Source organism: Castanea sativa, chromosome 10 (genome assembly GCF_040712315.1).
Source record: "Castanea sativa cultivar Marrone di Chiusa Pesio chromosome 10, ASM4071231v1".
NCBI lineage: Eukaryota > Viridiplantae > Streptophyta > Magnoliopsida > Fagales > Fagaceae > Castanea > Castanea sativa.
Genome location: NC_134022.1, coordinates 11203417 through 11224366, shown reverse-complemented (window position 1 = coordinate 11224366; position 20950 = coordinate 11203417). Strand labels below are relative to the sequence as shown.

The following is a 20950-nucleotide window of genomic DNA, read 5'->3' as shown; positions in this document are numbered from 1 at the left end:
ACCAAGTTTCTGTTTGATTCTTAAAAAATGATAACTTCAAGAATCAGAACTACTCATAACTTTGAAATATATTGACAAAAGCTCACTTTCATTAATAATAATACCTTCTAAGATTATTTACATTCCATGGACGTGGTACAATTCGTTCGTCTAGGTCAGCTAGCCTATACGACCCTATGCCTGCTATTGAAACAATGCGATAGGGGCCTTCCCAGTTAGGTCCGAGCTTACCCCACGCTGGATTCTTAGAAGTGCCTACAACTTTCCTTAATACAAGATCACCAGGCGCAAGCGGCCTTAGCTTCACGTGGGCATCATATCCTCGTTTTAGCTTCTGCTGATAATAGGCCATTTGGACCATAGCCGCCTCACGCCGTTCCTCAAGTAAATCAAGATCTTTCTCTAGAAGTCCCTCGTTATTCTCTGGGCTAAAAGAACTTGTCTTTAGAGTAGGAAAACCAGATTCCAAAGGTATCACCGCCTCGGCTCCATAAGACATAGAGAATGGCGTTTCTCCAGTGGATCTGCGCGGTGTGGTCCGATACGTCCACAGGACATGAAGGAGCTCTTCTACCCATTTACCTTTCGCATCATCCAACCTCTTCTTAAGCCCGTTGACTATGACCTTGTTAACGGCCTCGGCCTGCCCATTTCCTCGAGGATAAGCTGGGGTAGAATATCTATTTATGATACCCATGTCACCACAATATTGCCTAAAGGCGTTGCTGTCAAATTGAACGCCATTGTCTGAGATAAGTGTATGCGGTATACCAAATCTAGTAACGATATTTTTCCATATAAATTTCTTTGAATCAACATCTCGGATATTGGCTAAGGGCTCAGCTTCAACCCATTTAGTGAAGTAGTCTGTTCCCACGAGCAGCCATCTTTTGTTGCCAGCAGCCCTCGGAAATGGCCCTACAATGTCCAAGCCCCACTGTGCGAAAGGCCAAGGGCTGGAGAGAGGGTTAAGAACCCCTCCAGGTTGGTGGATATTAGGGGCGAACCTCTGACATTGATCACATTTTTTGGCATAATCCTGAGCCTCCCTCTGCATATTAGGCCACCAATAACCTTGAGTCAGGGCTCTATGGGCTAAGGACCTTCCCCCAGTGTGGCTCCCACAAATTCCCTCATGCAATTCCTCCAGTAATGCTTCTGTTGATTCAGGGTGTACACACAACAAATACGGTCCTGAAAAGGATCGTTTGTATAGCTTCTGGTCCTCGGACAACCAGAAACGCGGCGCCTTTCGACGTACCTTTTCTGCTTCAACCTTGGCTTCGGGAAGAATGTCATTTTTAAGAAAAGATATGATCGAATCCATCCAACTAGGACCAAGCCTTATTAGATGGATGCGAGGTGCGTTAGCAGTTACAAGAGAAGGTTCTACCAAATCCTGAACGAGGATAACCCTTGGTAAACCTTGAGCCGAGGATGTTGCCAACGTAGCCAAGGAATCTGCATGAGTGTTTCCACTCCTAGAAACGTGAGCTAAGGAAAAGGAGTCGAATTCGGCTGGCCGGCGTTTGACCTGGGCAAAATATTCCTGCATTCTGGGGTCTCTAGCCTCCATGGTTCCCATGACCTGGCCGACCACTAACTGAGAGTCTGAGAACACCTGGATTTCCTTGCCACCCATCTTATGTACCATCTGCATGCCCATTAAGACTGCTTCATACTCGGCCTCATTGTTAGTAGCCGAGAAGGCCAATCTCAAAGATTTTTCGAAGACAATTCCTTCAGGGGACATTAAAACAAGTCCAACACCAGACCCTTTTTGATTCGCAGCCCCATCCACATAAACTCTCCAAGCCGAGGGCGATACGGCGGTGATCACACCAATTGATTTTTCACCCATATGTACTTCCTTTGAAGTTTCTTCTAACAATGGTTTAGTAAACTCTGCCACCAAATCAGCGAGGACTTGTCCCTTTACCGAAGTGCGAGGATTGTACTTAACATCAAAGGCTCCCAAGATGGTTCCCCATTTTGCCACACTGCCAGAATAATCAGCACTACGCAACACAGCCTTAAGAGGCAACTGGGTCAAAACAACCACAGTATGAGATTGGAAATAATGAGGAAGTTTGCGCGTGGCGTGGACTACAGCCAGAAGCGCTTTTTTCAAGGGCAGATAGCGCACCTCGGCCTCATTCAAGGACTTACTAACGTAGTAGATCGGTCTCTGTACTCCGCTTTCATTCCTTATAAGGACTAAGCTCACCGCGTGAATAGCCACGGCCAGATAAGCGAATAAAACCTCGTCCACCTCAGGGCGAGATAAAATAGGTGGCCGAGAAAGATATTGCTTAAGCTGTTGGAAAGCTAACTCGCAGTCCTCGGTCCATTGAAACCCTTTCCACTTGTGCAACAACTGAAAGAAAGGATGGCACCGATCGGTGGACCGAGAAATAAATCTATTCAACGCGGCAACCATTCCGGTCAATTTCGAATCTCTTTTGGGTTCCTAGGCGGCCGCAAATTCTGAATAGCCTTAACCTCGCACCGGGTTTACCTCTATGCCCCTATGAGTAATCATATATCCCAAGAACTTTCCAGATCCCACGCCAAAAGAACACTTGGAGGCGTTAAGGCGCAACTTATACTTCCTTAGCATCTGGAAGGTGTCGGCCAGATCTGTCATGTGTGAAGGTACTGTCTTACTCTTCACCACCATATCATCCACGTATACTTCGATGGTTTTCCCCGATTCTTTGTTCAAACATTCGGGTCATCATTCTTTGATAAGTAGCCCCAGCATTTTTTAATCCAAATGGCATGACCTTATAATGATAGTTCCCGGTTGGAGTAATGAAAGCAGTCTTCTCCTGATCCTCTAACGCCAAGGGAATTTGGTGGTAACCCTGGAAGGCGTCCAAGAAACTCATCCGAGGGTGTCCAACAGTAGCATCTACCAGTTGATCAATCCGTGGCATTGGGAACGAATCTTTAGGACAGGCCTTGTTCAGATCAGTGAAGTCCACACATACTCTCCACTTGCCGTTCTTCTTTTTAACAACAACAGTATGAGCCAACCATTCAGGGTAGAAAACTTCTCTGATAGCTCCCGCCCTTTTGAGTTTAAGAACCTCTTCCTTCACAGCCTCAGAATGTTCTCGGGAAGATCGCCGAGGTGGCTGCCTTCTCGGAACGATGACAGGATTGACGTTTAAACGATGACAAATAAAGTTCGGATCTACGCCTGGAGCCTCATAGGGGTCCCACGCAAAAACATCTAAATTATCCTTCAGAAATTTCAACAACTCCATCTTCTCTTGGTGTGGCAAAAGTATGCCAACTTGGAAGAACCTCTCTGGATCATCTGTTATTACAAACTTCTCTAACTCCTCACAAACAGCCTCGTCTCCTGTCATCGCTCCAGGTGCCTCCGAAGCCATTAATTGCTATGACTCCTGGATGGGCAAGGTTGATGACTCAATTTCTGACTGACGAAGCACCGTAGCCGATATGCATTGCCTAGCCACTACCTGGCTGCCGAGGATTTCCTCAACATGCTTCCCTGAGGGGAATTTCACCTTAACATGTAAGGTAGAGGAGACAGCTCCCAAAGCGTGCAGCCATGGCCTGGCGAGGATGGCTGTATATGGAGAGTACGCGTCAACCACAATGAAATCTACCTCAACCGTTTCTGTGCCGGATTGAACGGGTAAACGGATCTGTCCCTTCGGCACAACGGCCCTTCCTTCGAAGCTTATAAGTGGGGAGTCGTAAGGGGTTAGATCTTCCAACTCCAATCTTAGCCCTTTAAATAGATCAGGGTACATGATATCTGCACCGCTGCCCTGATCTATCATCACCCTCCTCACATCATAGTTCCCTATCCTGAGGGTAACCACAAGAGCATCGTCATGGGGCTGGATAGTCCCTACTTTATCCTCCTCGGAGAAACCCAAGACGGGTAAAGTGCCTTTTAATCTCTTCGGCCTGCTATCCGCATCCTTGGCCTGCGGATGGGAAACCGTCATCACCCTAGTGGGACCTGAGCCGGTCCTACCAGGTGCAGCGAAGATAACATTAATTTTTCCCAATGCTGGCCGAGATGAACTGTTCCTCTGGTTGTTTGAACCAACTTGACTGACCTGCCCAGTGGGCTGACACAAGTGCTGCTTTAACTTTCCCTCACCGACGAGCTGCTCTAGATGGTTCCACAGGGTCCGACAGTTTTCAGTAGTGTGACCCACATCCTGATGATACTGACAGAAAAGGTTTTGATTTCTTCTCGCAGGGTCCCCTGCCATCTTGCCGGGCCATCTGAAGAAGGGCTCTTTACGAACTTTTTCTAATAACTGATGCACTGGTTCTCGGAACACAGTATTTACAGCCTGAGGTGCTGCCGAGCCGGATTGTCCGAAGTAATCCCTCCTCGGCTTGTTGTTGTGATATCTGTTCGACCTGAAATCCCTTCTCTCCTGTGGGATAACCTTCTCCTTTCCTTTTCCCTGCTGCTGGTCTTCCTCTACCCTTTTGTATTCATCAATATGATCCATAAGACGGCGTACGCTGCGGACGGGCTTTTTCGTCAAAGACTTTCTTAGGTTATGATCAGTAGGGAGACCCACCTTAAAGGTATTAAGCGCCACCTCATCAAAGTCGCCGTCTATTTCATTAAACATCTCCCAGTATCGGTCGGAGTATGCTTTCAGTGTCTCCCCTTCCTTCATGGCCATGGATAGCAACGAGTCCAATGGCCGAGGGACTCTGCTACACGTAATGAACCACGAAGCAAATGCCCTAGTTAGCTCCCCAAATGAGCCTACAGATCCCGATTTGAGACCGTTAAACCATCTCATAGCCACAGGTCCCAAGCTGGAGGGGAAGACTTTACACATCAAAGTCTCGTTGTGAGAGTGCACTGCCATCCTTTGGTTGAAGTGACTCACGTGCTCCACCGGATCAGTCCGACCATTATATATGGTAAAGGTGGGCTGGGTGAACCTCCTAGGAAGCCTCCCCCTCTCAATCCTCCGTGAAAACGGAGATTTAGAGAGCTGGTGCAACGCCCTACTCATGGTATCGTTGCCCAAGCCCCTAGAATGAAGCTTCTTACGTCTGCGGGCTGGCTGGTCGTCCTCCTCACCGGAGGATGTTGCGCTGGTGGGGGAACATGACCTTGAACTGTAGCCAAGTCCCCTATCCTTCTCTGAGGAAGAACTAGACGAGGACGGGGAGACCTTACGTTTAGCACGGCGTAACTTCCTCTTCAAACGATTGATTTCCTTCTGCATGGATTTAGAACCCTCATCATGGGTAGTGCTACCCCCTCCATGAGTATGGCTAGCCCCTGGGTATTCTGTATGGACGCTTCCCTCACGATCCCTACGATGTTCAAGACGTTCGAAATGATCTTCCGGTTGTGATCCTTGTGACTCTGCATGGTGAGAGCCTAAGCCTGCCATAATATCCCTACCTCTTCTAGACTAGGTTCCCACAGACGGCGCCAATTGTAAGTGCACAATTACACCTGGTCCCAAGAACAGTTATGGGCTCAGACCCAATGAGCCTTAAACAATATGAATTTGTAGAGTGTGGGCTTGAAACCCAGGTTAGAAGTGTGTGGGGATTAAATGACAAACTAAAGATTGCAAATATTTGGAAACAACAAGGAATATAGTTGATAGGCCTCCTCGGATGTAAGCCGAGAGCTGTTCTTATATTATATCTTTCTCTTAGCCTTTTTTCTTTTTAGGTTACAAAAAGTCCGTCCCCCTCTCTCTTCCAGGTTCCCCCTTAAATACTCCTCTTTTTAATACTTTGTACACGTGTTGCCCCAACTCCTCCCTTAGCCTAGATATTTCTTTTCTTAGTGCCTTTGAACAGTAACTAGAAGTTTCCCTTCCACTGTTCAGGTGTCACTTCCCCATAAATGCGGCCAGGGTGGTAGGTGCAGGGTCTTTAATGTGGAGGCAGCAGCCTTTATCTTTGACATTTCTTCAACACCGGTGCTTCTGGAGCGTTCTAGGGTTCACCCCTCTTAACCATTGGCCTTAACCGTGTCATCCCCTAATCTTTACCATGAAATCTCGAGTTCTTCGATGTTCATCCGAGGGTAAGCTCACCCTCGGCTGGATCCTCGGATCCTCGGCGTATGGGCCGACCCATAGTACTAACAGATTCTAAACCCAGGAGCAGGTCGGCCTTCCTCAACACGGCCCAAAAGGCCCACCTTCCCATCAGGATCTTTTTACCCCCCACAATTACTATCAGATTAATGCAATTCTTATAAATAGTTGAGATTGATAGTTGCAAGTCAACTTTAAATCTCAACCATTGATTTAAAAAGGTTAAGATACAAATTAAGAGAAGTAAAAAAAAAAAAAAAAAAAGAGGGTAAAAAATGAAAAAAAATTTATGAAGGATTTGGATGAACTGAACCTAATGTATTGCTTCGGCTCCTGATCCATTATTGTTACTAGCCTCATCGCACGCGCAAAACGCGTGCGATGACGCTTTTTTTTTTGTTAGTGGTCCTATTTTGTAGAAAAAAAAACTGTGTTTTTTATTTTATTTTATCTTCTCTATATATTGAGAGGATTCAAAAAGTTAGTTATTATGTTTTCAACTTACAAAAATACTCCTAATTTAATTAACTTATTCTTATTCCTAAAAAATAAAAAATAAGGTTAAAACTGTAAATCAACAAAAACTAATAACAAAAAAATGAAAAAATAAAAACTGTCCACAATCTCCACTTTCTCCTAAAAAAAACCATCCCACCGTCTAAAAAAAACTACCCTACGGTTTTCTATTAAAAAACGTCTATCCCAAGTTTTGTAAAAAAATAAAACTACCCCACTTTCTTTAAAAAAACCCACACACGGTTTCTTTAAAAATTTAAAATTAAAATTAAAAAAACTGCCACATATCACATAAAAAAACAAAATAAATAATTAATAAATAAAAACTAATATATATCATTTTTATTTTGAAAAAGTAATTTAAAAGTAGATAAAGTAATTTAAAACTTAACAGAAGAGTGGTCATATTTTTTAGACAATGTTTTAGTGGGAGTTAGAATTGTAATTTTACGAGATTATCCTTTAGTTTTGTCTTTACTTAAACATAAGAGTATATGGACATTTTTAAACTAAAAAATGTGGAATCCAAACAGAATACCCTTAAATAATAGTATAGAAGACGAAAACGCGGCTTCAAGAAAAATTGTAAACGACTCTACGGAATCAGGGAAAAACGAAACGACATACGATCCTTGTCCATCCTCATCAATATTTTCGCCGGAACGCACCGTTTCAAGACCTTCTCTCAATTCCTCTGGCTCGTGAATTTGTATCAGAAAGAGAGAGAGAGAGAGAGAGAGAGAAAATGGGGACTCGGTCGAATTTCTACAAGAACCCTTCCTTAGCGTACAAGAAAGACTTCAGTCTCTCCTCTGTACTTCAAAACCTTAGAGGTATCATATTGATTCACTACTTATTAACTGTTTTACTAAGAGAATTCCATTTACCTACCAAACACAGATTTGTTTGTTAATTCTAATTCTTCAAAATCTTCAGCTTACAACATCGCCACTGGAAATGCTCCTCTCACTGAACAACCACCGCCACCGCCACCACCACCACCTCAGCGTGACGAGAAAAAGCCGTGCCAAAAACGACGCCGTAATCCCAAACCACCGCCTGATCGGAAACTTGAAATCGAAGAGAACGATGGACCTATGTCTCACCAGGATTACATTGCAAAAAGAAGGTAAAAAAAAAAAAAATTCAATTCACTGAATTTGACATTTTGAGCTTTAATTAATGCAATCGTTGTCCAGTTTGTAATTTTGTTACTTTTCCAGTGGTGTTAAACTTTCAATTTTTGAACGACCAGGAAGGAAGTCAGTTCGGTACGGGTTTACGAGGAATTAACTGCCGACGTTTTGGTAATTCAAATTGTTGGCAGTTTGATTTATCTTGTGTTTAGTTAGATTTTACTTTATGAGTGAGTTTTCAGTTACTGTTTGGTTGCAGGAAACTTCTAATTCAGGTGCAAATATAGTAGGATATGAAAGTAAGTTCCTCCCACTCTTTATGTTAATTCATTTTTTTATCTTATTGATATTTACTGTTTCTAGAAATGTTTAGTATTTGGGATTGAGTTGCAAAATTGGATGAGAGTTTCAATATCAAAAAAATGAAGTTGGCAGTGATATTTTTTCAATGTTATAAGGTGTTGTTATGATCACATTATAAGAAATCTTTATATGATAACATTACATACATGTGGAAATCGTGTGTCTTATGATCAAATTATAAGAAATCTTAATCAAGTTTTTAATTATATAGCTTATTGTATGATGATTTTATATCTGACTTTCTTATTTGTCTGAATTTAGTAATGAAGCTTGGGAAATGGTCTCTAGTTTGAAGTATTCATCCTCTCTTGTCTCAACATTGACTAAGAAGGTGGAGTGGTTTGAGTAGATGGGCATCAGGGCATTCATAATATAATATGTTATGTATTGAAGTCCAGTTATGCCTATTTTCACCAGTCGCTAATGAGCTATAGCTCAATTGGCACTTCCTCCTCCCATAATAATGGGGTGGAGGGTGAGGTTGTATGTTTAAGATCCACTGGGTGCATGTGTAACTTACCAATTCAAAAAAAATATATATATATATATAAAAAAAAATTGTCTCCAGCCATGAATGCCTTCGTAGACATTTTCATGATATGGATAATAACTATGATGTACTTGAATTGGTATTTTGCAGTGGAATTAGGCTCATGTTAATTTGTAACACTGTTCATTAACTCCAGGTGATGAAAGTAATTCTTCAGAATGTGAAGAAAAGCAAGATCCTCCAACTTCTGGTTTGTTTCTGAGCCTCTATCTGTTTTGCTTCCAGTTTATAGTCATATATAAAAATTTGAGGATTAGTTATGATTAACATTACTAGATCTAAAAGTAGTTCCTCTTTGTAATTTACTTATCAGTGAAAAACAGTTCCTCTAATTCCAGTGTTGATCTGACTTGGTTGATAAATGACAAACATTTCCATTTAGTGAAGGGTTCTAATCTGTAAAGTAATATTTATCAATCTTCATAACTTTTTAGGTGGGGAAGTCATGGATGTGTCTTTGATTATGCTAGTTTTCTTTCTATGCTTCTTTTAGGTTCCATAAATGAATTCAATCGTGTCAAGAGCAGAAGTGAGCAACGTTTTCCGGAACCAGGAGAGCCTGTTTGTGTAGTATGTGGGAGATACGGAGAATATATATGCAATGAGGTGAGATATGTGAGCTGCATATTTTCTTTTTCAAACTTCTGCTCACCTACTCTGCTTTCTCCCGGCCCACTCACCTTCTGAACATTGTGTTTCTGTGCTGATAGACCGATGATGATATTTGCAGCATGGAATGCAAAGCTGAGCTTTTGCAAAATCTTAAACTTGACAAGGTGTTGATCTGTTTACAAAATTATTTTGATATGTTAGAATATACTGCTTCCTGAATTCTTAGTCTTTCCATTTTAAAATTTTCAGGGGTCCTCAAGTGACCAAATTTCAGATGTCTCCACATCTGGAGTTAAAGGTGCCTTGCCGCTGCCTGAGTTTGGGGAGGACACTTGGGATTATAACCGCCATCGCTGGTCCAAAAAGAGATCTAGTCTTTGTACTTATGAATGGTTTATTTCTGGCTTAACATTTTGATCATGGATCATATACATAAATGTGTTACTCAAGCTAAATAATTGCGTTACAGCTGAACCCATTCTAGGATAAATTACAATTGGCTACTTATATAAAAAAAAAGGATAGATTACAATAGGCGAGCATTAGCAACTTCTTTCTGCTATTTAATCATATCACTCTAATATAATGTCAACACTTTAAATGAGATACTTTGAAAGGAGGAATCATTGCTTCCTGCTTGAGTAACTTCTGGGATATACTTCTGATACTTCAGTTTGGGCCTATATTTACTTGTGATTGTGAATTTGTTATTGTAGTTGGAAATGTCAGAGGCCTGGACACCTTGCTGAAGACTGTTTGGTAATGACGTATAACCAAGTTTGTTATAATTTTTTAACCACTTCTATGAAAAACCTGCATGTTTTGGTGATGTGACTTACCTATTTCGTGCGTTTGAAATTATTTTAAAATTTTAAAGTTATCTTTTCTAGGTTGCAGAGGGGCAAAATAAGTCAAGTTCAATATCCAGAGATCTTCTTGGACTGTACAGAAGGTTCGAAAATACTCTTTCCTCATCTTGTATCATTTTATCACTACTGTAATTCATGAATGGGATAGGTAAATGGGGACATGGCCCTAGTCATAGGGCTGAGTGCATAAAAGGATCCATGGAGCAGTCCTCAATTAGTTGGGATTAAGGTTTGGCTGAGTTGAGTTGAGCTATAAGAAATTTGTGCTATTCTTCGCAACCCCTCTTGGCATATATTACAAAGAATCTTATTGACATATATTTCCCAGCTTTCTGTTTGAGATCACATAACATGCAAATATGGGTTATTAAATAATTTTTTTTGATAAGTAACGACAAGGTTATTAAATAATTTTAACATTCATTTTGGATTCTTTTTGTATCTGCAGATGCCACCAGATAGGAAAAAACTTGTCAGCTGCAAATTGCAATGCATGCCGCAGCTCATTAACTTTGGCTACATGCCTTGACTGTAGTAATATCCTTTGTGACAAGTAAGTAGTAGAATTTGTATTCTATCGCTTGGCTGCTTTAAAATTCTTTATGAAATACAACAAGGTTGTGTTGTTCTCCAATCATTTCTGCTTTTCTTGGTCCTAAGCTATTATATATGTGCTTACTCATCTAGTTTCTACAGTTTTCTGGATCTAGTGTGGATCAGTGTTGGAAGCTGCTTTCAAAGAATGATAAATAAAGGCAGTTTCCTGTTTGCATGTGAAAATTTATTTACAACCAAGCCTAGGGTTCGAATTTTATATTGTGCCTATTGACTTTCTGTGGATGCTTTATTTTGCATTTGAAACAACTTGTGCTGTTCTTGTGCGAATAATAGGTCAAATGTCTCACTTTATGTTGTGATGTGGATATCTAGGATTACTTCTACTGGATAGGAGCAGGGGTTTAATGTTAATGGTTGGGGAAGGTTGTTACATTGTGTGTTATATCAAGTAAGAGGAGGGGTGGTCTCCATGCTGTTTGTTTGTGTGTTATAATGAAAGGTGGGGTATAATGGGATGTAAATTTGATGCAATATTGAGTTTTGGTGCACTTGCTAAATAGGAGATATTATTGAAAGAGTGTTGACAAATACTAAGAAAACCAGGGGGAAGAAAAAAGAGAGAGGGGGAGGGAGGGAAGGGGGGGGGGGGGTCTGAATGCCTTTTTGGCCCCCTTCTTCATGTTATGATATTTCTTGATGGTGTTTACTTATGTTTGACCTCCGAGCTCTGAGATAGAATATATTTTATAATTTATAGTGCAGGCCATTTGAAGGAGCATATCAGGATGCATCCATCCCATCGACATTATTACTCCCACAAACTCAAGCGTCTGGTGAGTATTTACTTTGCTTCAGTGTAGTTCACATCTAGAGAAGGAAATGCTGCTGTTTCACTTTGAATATGTATAATAGTTAAGTTGAGAGGTTCTGGTTGAAAGTTGACATGTTAATAGTGTCTGTATAAATGTTTATGCAATTATTACAGTAAAAAAAAAAAAACTGTAATAAGATCTGTGCATGTTGCTAGTTTGGAATAACAATATGAATACCAAACCTTATATTCCTGCAAACTCATCTTGACCAAGAACCTGCTTTATGCGACCAAATCAGTATAAAGAAGTCATTCAGTTTTTCTGTCTGCATATTTATTCACACTTTTTTTGTGTCATCTGCCTTTTATTTTCCTTCCTCTTAGAAGCTTTCTTGTCAATATTTTTTCTCCTATGCTTCAAAATTCTGATCAAATTAGTGTATAATATACAAAGTAAAATAAAAAATGTGGATAGAATCTTTTGGTTGCCTCAGAAAATAGAGGTTTTTTGTGTTTTGTTTGTTGTTCTTTTTTCCCCCTTCTCAATTGGGCTGCCTTATGATAGAAACAGAAAAAAGACGACAAAAAGTCATATTGTTAAAGGTAGCTTGAAATTATATGTTGTCTCCTAGGAGAAGTCTCTGTGTGCTTACCAATGTCTTGATATATGGTGCTTATTTTGCAGTGACTGTCTTCTATGATGCTAAATAATGTTAAAATGTGATTGAATCTAGGTAAAATGCTGCAAATCAACATGCAGTGTGACTGATATCAGGGATCTTTTGGTTTGTCACTACTGTTTGGATAAAGCCTTTGAGAAATTCTATGATATGTACACTGCAACTTGGTACGCAATCTATATTTACAAAAGCATTTTTTTAACCTGTTTTTATTCATATCCTGAATGTTTTAGGGGAGAGGATTATGGATATCTGAAAGTAAATGTGAAACTCAAGATTTCTATTGTACATATGGAGAAATGTCTTTTTAGATCTCTGGAACATTGCATAAGTCTAACCAACATAACTTTGGAAAAAAAAGGTCTAACTAATTTAATGGTCTAGAATATGAATATAATAGGGAGTTTCTTTGTCTTTTTACTCACCCCCCCCCCCCCCCCCTCCAAAGTTAATTTCTTTTTTAGTATCAGTTGTCATCAATAACTGAATATCATGATTTTAAAAACCAGACTAGCCCGGCTAGCCTGACCAACTTAACCGTGAACTGGCCAGCAGTCTGGTTTTTATAACCCAAAAAACCAGGGAGGAAAAAAAATTGCAAGCTGTTGGAACTACAGTCGGACGTGCCAGTTATCTGAACTGTTCATGGGTTTTACAGTTCCAGCCAATCTTACTGCCAATTTCACATTGCTTTCAGTGCCGCAATATCTCACTGGCAACTGTCGAGCAAGGCCTTGCTCTGGGTGTTGGTGTTGCTCATCACCTTATCTTTTCTAGCTCCTCCCTTGTTTCCACTTTCCATTGTCTTGGCAACAGTAGATCCACATTGGTCAGGCTGATAATTAGATTGGCAATGCGAAAGCCCTTCTTAGTCATTTTTTGTTGTTTTTTTGTAAAGAATCAAGTCTCTTCACTTTGTTTGTCCAAATATGTAAGTTAATCTTATCTCCATTGCATGACTGGGCTTCATGTTGGGCCCTTCTACCTACCAACCACCTAAACATTAATGCCAAATAGCCTTCGTTTTTATTTTTTATAATACATCTTAAGTAAGGGAGGGAGATTCAAACCCTAGATGACTCTGATGAAAACACCAGAAAGTGCTAGTTGGCCTAAAGGTCATTGGCTAGTTGTAGATAGTTTTAAGTTTTAACTTATATGATTTTATTTTCAATTTCATTGCATGCCTCCTCATTATTTGATGGGTTGTCTAGTTTTTTTTTTTCCTTGAAAATTTACTATTAATTTAACCTTTTAGTATTATACAGTAGATATTTATATGTCTTAAAAAAATTATCAATAAAATTTCTATTACTTATAAAAAAAAAGTTTTAAAATAATTATACAATATAAATATCTATACGTCTTAAAACAACAAAAATATTTTCTAGTCAATATTTACAATTTTGAATATTTTATTAATTAATTATGACGTCATTATGGTTGGACCTTTGTTCCAATCCCTGTTTGACCTCAAAACCTTAAACTTGTCATTTTTTAGTTTTTTTAGTAGTTTGGTTTTTTAAATATTAGTTAATACTTTCCTTCATCTCTTTCAAACAAGGTTGCAATGTACCATGGGTTACACCCTTTGATTTGTCTAGGAGGTTGAATATGTAGCTGTGTTTGTTGAGTGCAGGAAAGGAACTGGACTTTCTATTATCTGGGGTTCTGTTTGCTGTGAAGATCACTTTGCTTGGTTAGTGCCAAAAAAAAAAAAAAAAATTCTCTACTATGAATTGGGTGAGTCTCTCTGCTCATGGTCTGTCAATTGTACAGGCACAGAATGAATTGTTTGAGTGCAGGCGTGGAAGACAGTGCATATATTATCAGTAGGAATGCCCAGAAAGAAAATCGTGTTCAGCTTAGTGACTTCATTTTTTGATGGGATCATGAAGGCAAATTACACTTCAATTGCTCATAACTTGTATTCTCCTAGAAATACTTTCTCCTGGCTGTTTTAGTATGACAAAAATAGAAGAAAGTTTGCAACTCAATGAGAAGTTGTCTACATTTGGTGGAAAGCCATGCTGTCTATTGAATCCAAAAGTTGGTGGTACTCTATCATAGGTGTTTCTGCAATTATAGTAGTATGATTTAATGAGAGAAGCGATCCTTATTTATGCTGGCGGGTTTCTGTAATGTGGATTATGTCTCTGTCAGTTTACATCTGTCATATGGATTGGAATCTCAGGCCGGCAGCACCACCTCAATGTCCATTGATGACCATCTATAGTATAGGTTTTTGCAGATATAACTGTAGTTTTTATTTTTTTTTGGTGGGTGGAGGGGAAGGGCAGGGGAGGAGGTGAGGGAGAGATCTGCAATATCTTGTTTGCCATTAATGGCAAGAGTTCAGAATCTGAAGCAGTTGCTTAAAGCTCTGATCTTCCCTGGATAGGCATGATTTTGCTAATGTCCATGCTTGCAGGTTCATTCAATGTCCATTTGTTTTTATTTATTCTATTATTATTGTTATTATTTATACTTTTAAAATTATTTTTAATGCTTTTAGGTCTTTTTGCCACATGAGTTGCTCTGTTTGTGAAATGTGATATGAGATCTAGTTAAATTTCTAGACATGTTATACTCCTGGATCTCTTAGGTTGGGATATTGTCCATACCCATAAATTCATTGTCTTAAATTTTTGTTGCCTCTAAGAGTCTTGTACTGTAACTCAATGACACTTTTGTACTTTAATAGAAACATTTAGGTTTTTAAATCCCTTACTCCCTAACAATTGGATTAAAAAAAAAAAAGGAGTTTTATTGCCTTCGCTAAAATATGCAATGCGTGAAAACGTTTACAAAAATACATTCATGTGCTATACATATTTAAATTATGAGTTGCTGAAAATGTTTTACTTAATTTAATTAGAGTTTTTATAGAAAAGATTAAATATAATTCAATTAGAACTTGTTTAGTGCTGTGTTGTTATAGTTTGATTGCTTTGCGAATATAATTTGAATGCCCAAAATGATTTTGTTTTTCCCAATTTTAAGTAAATTGGTTAAATAAATATTTGAAAAATGAGGCCGTTGATCAACTAAGTGAATTCATTTGAAAAATCTCTTTAGTGAGAACTGAATTTGATTTTTCAAATTTTGAGGACTAGGCCGGTTGAGATATACAGCATACATAACACAACAAATTTTTCATAAAAAAAAAGGCACGCACGCAACAAATACACACACACACACACACACACACACTCGCAGCTAAAATGGGCTACTCATTGGCAGGCCTATTTTTAATAAAACTCACAAGCCTAATCCTAACACCCAGCACCCTTGTATACGGTACGCTTTCCCCGCTATAAAAAGCGAAATGACGACAGTGCCGCCTCCCATGCCGACGTGGCGAAAATCAATTCGCTTATATAATACGCTTAGAGAAAGGAAAAATAATTCCCAGAACAAATTTAGCCCCCAACTCCAAACAAGACTTCCTTAATTGGCAGAGTTCCATCACCGACCTTTGAATTTTGATCATATTACGGCATACTGTTCTCGATTCTCAATATATATATGTATCTACTTTAATTTGTTCATTTACAATTATTTTTCGAATCACAAACAAACAATCGCCAAAGCGAAACCCTAATTCCGCATTCGTTTTGGGAAATCCATTACCATCTGTGTACTGTAGGTTGGATTGGTAAATAGAGTAGTAATGGGAGGTCATGGAGGTCTGAATATTCTGCCACAGAAGCGGTGGAATGTGTACAATTTCGACAACCGAGAGAAAGTCCGCCGCGACGAGGAGGCTGCGGCGAAGGAGGAGCAGCTCAAGCGCGAGCAAGCGAGGAAGCGCGACACCGAGTTCCGAATCGAGCGCCTCCGTACTGCTCGTGGCTTGGCTCCCACAGTGCCAGTGCCAGAGCCAGAGCCAGAGCCAGCACCAGCACCAGAACCAGTGCCTGCTGAATCGGAGCCAAAGACTGGTCACATTAACCTCTTTGAAGGAATCAGGATTTTTGATCCGATCAAAGTATCAGAGAACAAGAGAGGCAGTGAAAAAGATGAGTTCAAGAAGAATAAGAAGATGAAGAAAGAGGAGGCGCCGAGAGTTGTGGGTCCGGAAGACGAGAAGTATAGGTTAGGGTATGGGGTTGCCGGGAAAGGAGTTAAGTTGCCGTGGTACCTTGAAAGGCGGAGCGATGATGGGAATGGTGAGAGTGGTGGAGATGGTGAGGTGAAAAAGGATGAAGGGAAAAAGAGTGGGAAGAAGACATTGGAGGAGTTGAGGGAGGAACGGTTCAAAAGAGAGAGGCGCGAGAAGGAGAGGGAACGGGCTTTGATGGCCGAGAAGAGTCGAAGAGATAAGGGGTTTTCCAGGAGGTGAGACTGCAGCATTTCATTCTTGTTGAGATGTTTTTATATGCATATATTATCAGATTGTATGTATTTTGTTGTATCTTTAAGAACAAATTTTGTGTGCATTTATGAATGTCAAATTGATGGATGGACGAGGAAGAAAGTTTTTTTTATTCATGCTGTGCCACAAATTGGTAACCTACATTAAGAATTATGAAGCTTATTGTGTTGTGGGAGAGTCTAATAATGTATCATGTACTTCTGAAGCATGTTATTAGTATTGTAATTTACATTAGAATTGTTTGTTCTACTTTAGTTTAAGTATGACTATAGAGATTTACCATTTGGTTGTTTACAGTCAGGCGATTTTTAGTAAATATATAGGATGGCTGAAGAAATGTTTAAGAGAAAATCTAGTCTATATGTTTGCCTCTCACTGTGCACCTATGGATTTTTGAAGCCTAGAGTTGGTTCTACATGCATTTTTTCACTATTCATATCAAACATGATTTCTTATTTGTCTTGTATGTTGTTTGCCCACGTTTTTGGTCTTCTACTCATGATGGTTTGTATATCTCACAAGCGTTGAGTTAACTTTTTGATTGCCAAATGCCAAACTCTGATATCAATTTTAAGTTGCAGTCACTGTACATGGAATCATCTCAATAGTATCTGTCTTTGTTATAGGTGGAACTTAAGATGATGTTATTACTTCTGCAAGAGTAGTTAAAAGTATGCACTTAGTTGTAGTGTTATTGTATGGGAGTGGCCTCCTGAATTCACTAAACCAATTGTTGTAATTGCTAAAGGGCCTCACTGCTGGTCTTCTTTTTCTCCTGTCCCTTTTATGGATTAAGTTGGATTAACTTTTTTAGTTTGCTGGAGATCAATTCAAATTTCATCATTAAAGGAGTCTATTAATAAAGAGGATTCCTGTTAGAATTTTATAGCCCTCTATAGTTGCAATATCAAATAAAGATCAATAATCAAGAATGAATCTCCTCATTCTGTTGTAATTCATTTATTAATTATATGGTGACTTGTAAGTGTGAAGGTATAATTAGCTTCTGTCCTTGTTATGATTTAATTCTTCTTCCCTTACTTCAAAATTTTAATTCTTCCATATAGTATCAGGAGAAAAATGAAAATGAAAATAAAATAAAATAAAGGAAGATAATGAAGAAGAGAAGTCATTCGTTTGTGTCATAACTGAGAAGTATCAGGTTAATGCATTGCTAAAGATCCTAAGCTTGCTTTTTTTTTTTTAATGGTTTTTATTATTGTTCATCTGTGCCAATGAGCTCCCTGCTCAAACGGCACTCTGTTCATAAAAAATTTCTGGTGGTTGAGGTCATGGGTTCAAGACCCATTGGGCAAATTTGTAATTATTGCCAATAAAAAAAGAAATTGTTGCTCTACCTTTCTACAATCTACATAGAAAGTTGCTGCTCTTATATAAAACTATAGCAACAGTACTTGCATCAGCTAATAGTACACTGAAGTGGGAGGAGGACTAGAGGAGTTTTGAGGGGAATTTTAAAATCTTAATTTTAAAATCTTTATTGTCTAAATCTCTCCTCTGTTAAATCTGACTTCTGATCCCAAACTTGCCAAAATTTTTTGAGGTAGTTTTAGATTCCTTTACTATTGGAAAGCACCTAGTAAGTGTTGAATATTGAAGGAACTAGAGATAGTTTAGCTATGGTACAGATTGCTGATTGGTGTCTATTTTCTTCCAGATGGCTGTGGCCAGATATTTCAAGCCAAGTTGCATAGGTTTGGACTGTGACTAATGTTGTCTTGAATTTTATGAACTAATTTATCCTGAGGATATTCAAGTGAAAAAGAATTGTGCACTGTTTTTTTTGGTTTTCAACAATATATTTAGGGAATCAGTATTGGGCTGCCCTTGTTTTGGTTATGTTTCCAAAACATGCTTGCTTTACTTTTATGGTTTCATGATGAAGTGCCTAAGCATTGGCACCGGCATAATAACAGGGTGATGTTAAATGGGCAAAACTTAGGTATACCACCTTAGGTTTGGTTCCTTAGGTTCCTCAATTACATAACTACACATGGTCAATTTATACACAGTCAGCAAATGATATTAACCTCATTTACCCTCCTCACTGTCATGCCTCAACCTCCACTCCTACTCCTTCCCTCAACCTCTCCAAGCTCCACTACACCATCACTGACATCTTCTCGTAGCCGGAAACATCTTTAGTGTCCCTTTGAAGACCAAAACCCTCTTAACCCGAAATTTCCAACACCACTAAATACAATCTGCAGGGGGAAAAAAAAAAAAAACCCAACCCAACCCAAATTCAAATCCAAATCAACCACCACACCCACAGTTGGAAACCACCACACCCACCGCACAAATCAAATTAAAAATCAACACAAACCCAACAACCACTGCACCCAACGCACAAATCAAACCAAACCCATCAACCACAACCTAACAACCACTGCCCAAATCAACCCAAATATCAACAAACCCACAAAATCAACCTTCAGACATCCAAATCCGCCACCACTATGAGCAGCTATGACCACCAAAATCTAAATTTGCCACCACTGATGAACTATGACCACCCAAATCGGCCACCACAGGCCAACTACAAAACCACCCAAATCCTGCGGTGGTTCATGACAGCTACGACCAAACACCAGATCATGACATCTACCACCAGATGGCAACGCCAAACTAGCACCACCACCACTGATCCTGGATCAGTGCATGAGAGAGAGAGAGAGAGAGAGAGCTGGCTTGGTGCTGTGTTTTTTTTTCCATCAGACTTAAAATTTTGTTAGGGGTTAAGTTGAGGCTAGCATCGTTTATGCTTGTGTATATATTGACCACATGCAGTGATGTAATTGGGGAACTTAAGGAACCATATCCAAGGTACTGTATCTAAGTTTTGTTCATCTCAAATAATACTTTCTTTTGACACTCACAATATTTGTGTAAAACAATGCTTTACATTGAAGAGGATTGACCACCGCAAATTTAATGAGGTCTTTAGAATTGCATGAAATGGGCGAGTGGTTGAAACGTTGTGGATAGTGTGTTTAGGAAATTTTCTTTGTTGTTTTTCTTTTCTTTTTTTAGTTTGCAGATGAAGTAGTATATGAATGTGCATTTTCTTTTTGTGCAGGGGATGATCAAGGCTGTACAGGATTTTCAGAATATTTAACTCTCTCTGGTTCACCTGTTTTGTTAATCATGTCAGGATTTGGGTGGTTGTTATGAGCTTTATGGAATTCAGAAAAATAATTGTATACAGGCGATACATTTTCAATGTATCTCTTACTATAGAATTTCAATTCCGTGTAAAGTTCAATTGCATTTTTTATTATTATTGTTGATGAGTTTTGGAGAAAGTTGCCCTTGCTCGTGCTTAGAACTGGTCCTGGAGTGTAAAGTTCTGTAGTCCTCGTCAAGGAGAATGAATCCTTGTACATAATGATGAGTTTTGGAGAAAGTTTCCCTTGCTTGTGCTTAAAATTTCTCCTTGAGAGTATAGTGCAGTAGTTACTAATGAATCTTTATAGATAAGGAATCAACCCAGACAAATGTATATCGCAGAGAACGTATTGTATTGATCTTATCCTGTTATCATTTTAGGTTCTGATTGGCAGAGGATAATACCGTCTAGCTAACTGATAGAAATTATTCCATGAGTTGCAACTTTTTTTCCCCCTTATTTGAACTAGTGTGACCTATAAAAGTTTTAAATTGGTAATCATGTTGAAAAGATGATCAAATTTTGGTGTCATGGAAGTCCTACCATGGTTATATTGTATGCCCCATGCATTGTAAAATTGTTTAGATATGTCCTCTCTCTCTCTCTCTCTCTCTCCATCAAACTTGAACGTGATATCCACCACATGTAGGTGTTGGCAGTAAAAATAGTTTTAGCATTTGTTATTTGACTGGTTTTATAAGTGTTTAGTCTATTAGAAGAATGTCCTGTGATCATTTTTAAAATCTGGAATTCTCAAGTCCAAAGGGGTGTGATTGGCATTGGCATTTGCCAGGCCATAACTAACTTGTTCGTGGGTATTGGGTAGAATGATCTACAGGAACATTGGTGCTTTTCTCCACTAGGATTAGATAAAGAAAAAGTTTGTGCACGCTTCAGGCTCAAGCACATCTGATTTATATTTTAATTGTCTGTCATTTAAAAAATAAATTGTCTGGCTTTCAAAAAAAAAAAAAAAAAAAAATTGTCTGAACTCCAGAATGTCTTGCACGCTATGTAGAGTGGTTGAATGGGTGACCTAGTCAGACGAAAATGGTGGCCTACGTAAATAGGATTGAGTAGATGGATGGGATACCTCATTGTTATTTGCTGGTAAGCTGGGTCCGAAATTCTTTTACTTGTTGTGGCAGGCTAACGACAAAGTCCTAAGGCAAAAAATTCCACTATTGTTTTATCTGTTATCGGA

At 39.2% G+C, this 20950-nt stretch overlaps 2 protein-coding genes across 2 annotated transcripts; both read left to right on the top strand.

Moving 5' to 3' along the window:
• Window positions 1–7190: 7190 nt before the first annotated feature.
• On the top strand, window positions 7191–14700 carry LOC142613197 (uncharacterized). Its single transcript, XM_075785432.1, has 15 exons — window positions 7191–7432; window positions 7536–7728; window positions 7855–7906; window positions 7995–8034; window positions 8785–8838; window positions 9142–9254; window positions 9359–9424; window positions 9510–9652; window positions 9977–10019; window positions 10151–10212; window positions 10578–10682; window positions 11445–11520; window positions 12233–12345; window positions 13818–13877; window positions 13958–14700. Exons 1-15 carry the CDS (start codon window positions 7345–7347, stop codon window positions 14061–14063), a joined length of 1314 nt encoding a protein of 437 aa, XP_075641547.1. The 5' UTR covers window positions 7191–7344; the 3' UTR covers window positions 14064–14700.
• An 890-nt stretch (window positions 14701–15590) lies between these two features.
• Window positions 15591–19983, top strand: LOC142613198 (uncharacterized). Its single transcript, XM_075785433.1, has 2 exons — window positions 15591–16519; window positions 19657–19983. Exons 1-2 carry the CDS (start codon window positions 15852–15854, stop codon window positions 19661–19663), a joined length of 675 nt encoding a protein of 224 aa, XP_075641548.1. The 5' UTR covers window positions 15591–15851; the 3' UTR covers window positions 19664–19983.
• Window positions 19984–20950: the final 967 nt, after the last annotated feature.

Bases quoted from the DNA above. Each gene is read 5' to 3' on its own strand.
- LOC142613198 (XM_075785433.1), top strand. From the start codon at position 15,852: ATGGGAGGTCATGGAGGTCTGAATATTCTGCCACAGAAGCGGTGGAAT.
- LOC142613197 (XM_075785432.1), top strand. From the start codon at position 7,345: ATGGGGACTCGGTCGAATTTCTACAAGAACCCTTCCTTAGCGTACAAG. The intron at 10,020-10,150 runs GTAATGACGTAT...TATCTTTTCTAG, and splicing joins ACCTTGCTGAAGACTGTTTG to GTTGCAGAGGGGCAAAATAA. The intron at 12,346-13,817 runs GTACGCAATCTA...TGTTGAGTGCAG, and splicing joins GATATGTACACTGCAACTTG to GAAAGGAACTGGACTTTCTA.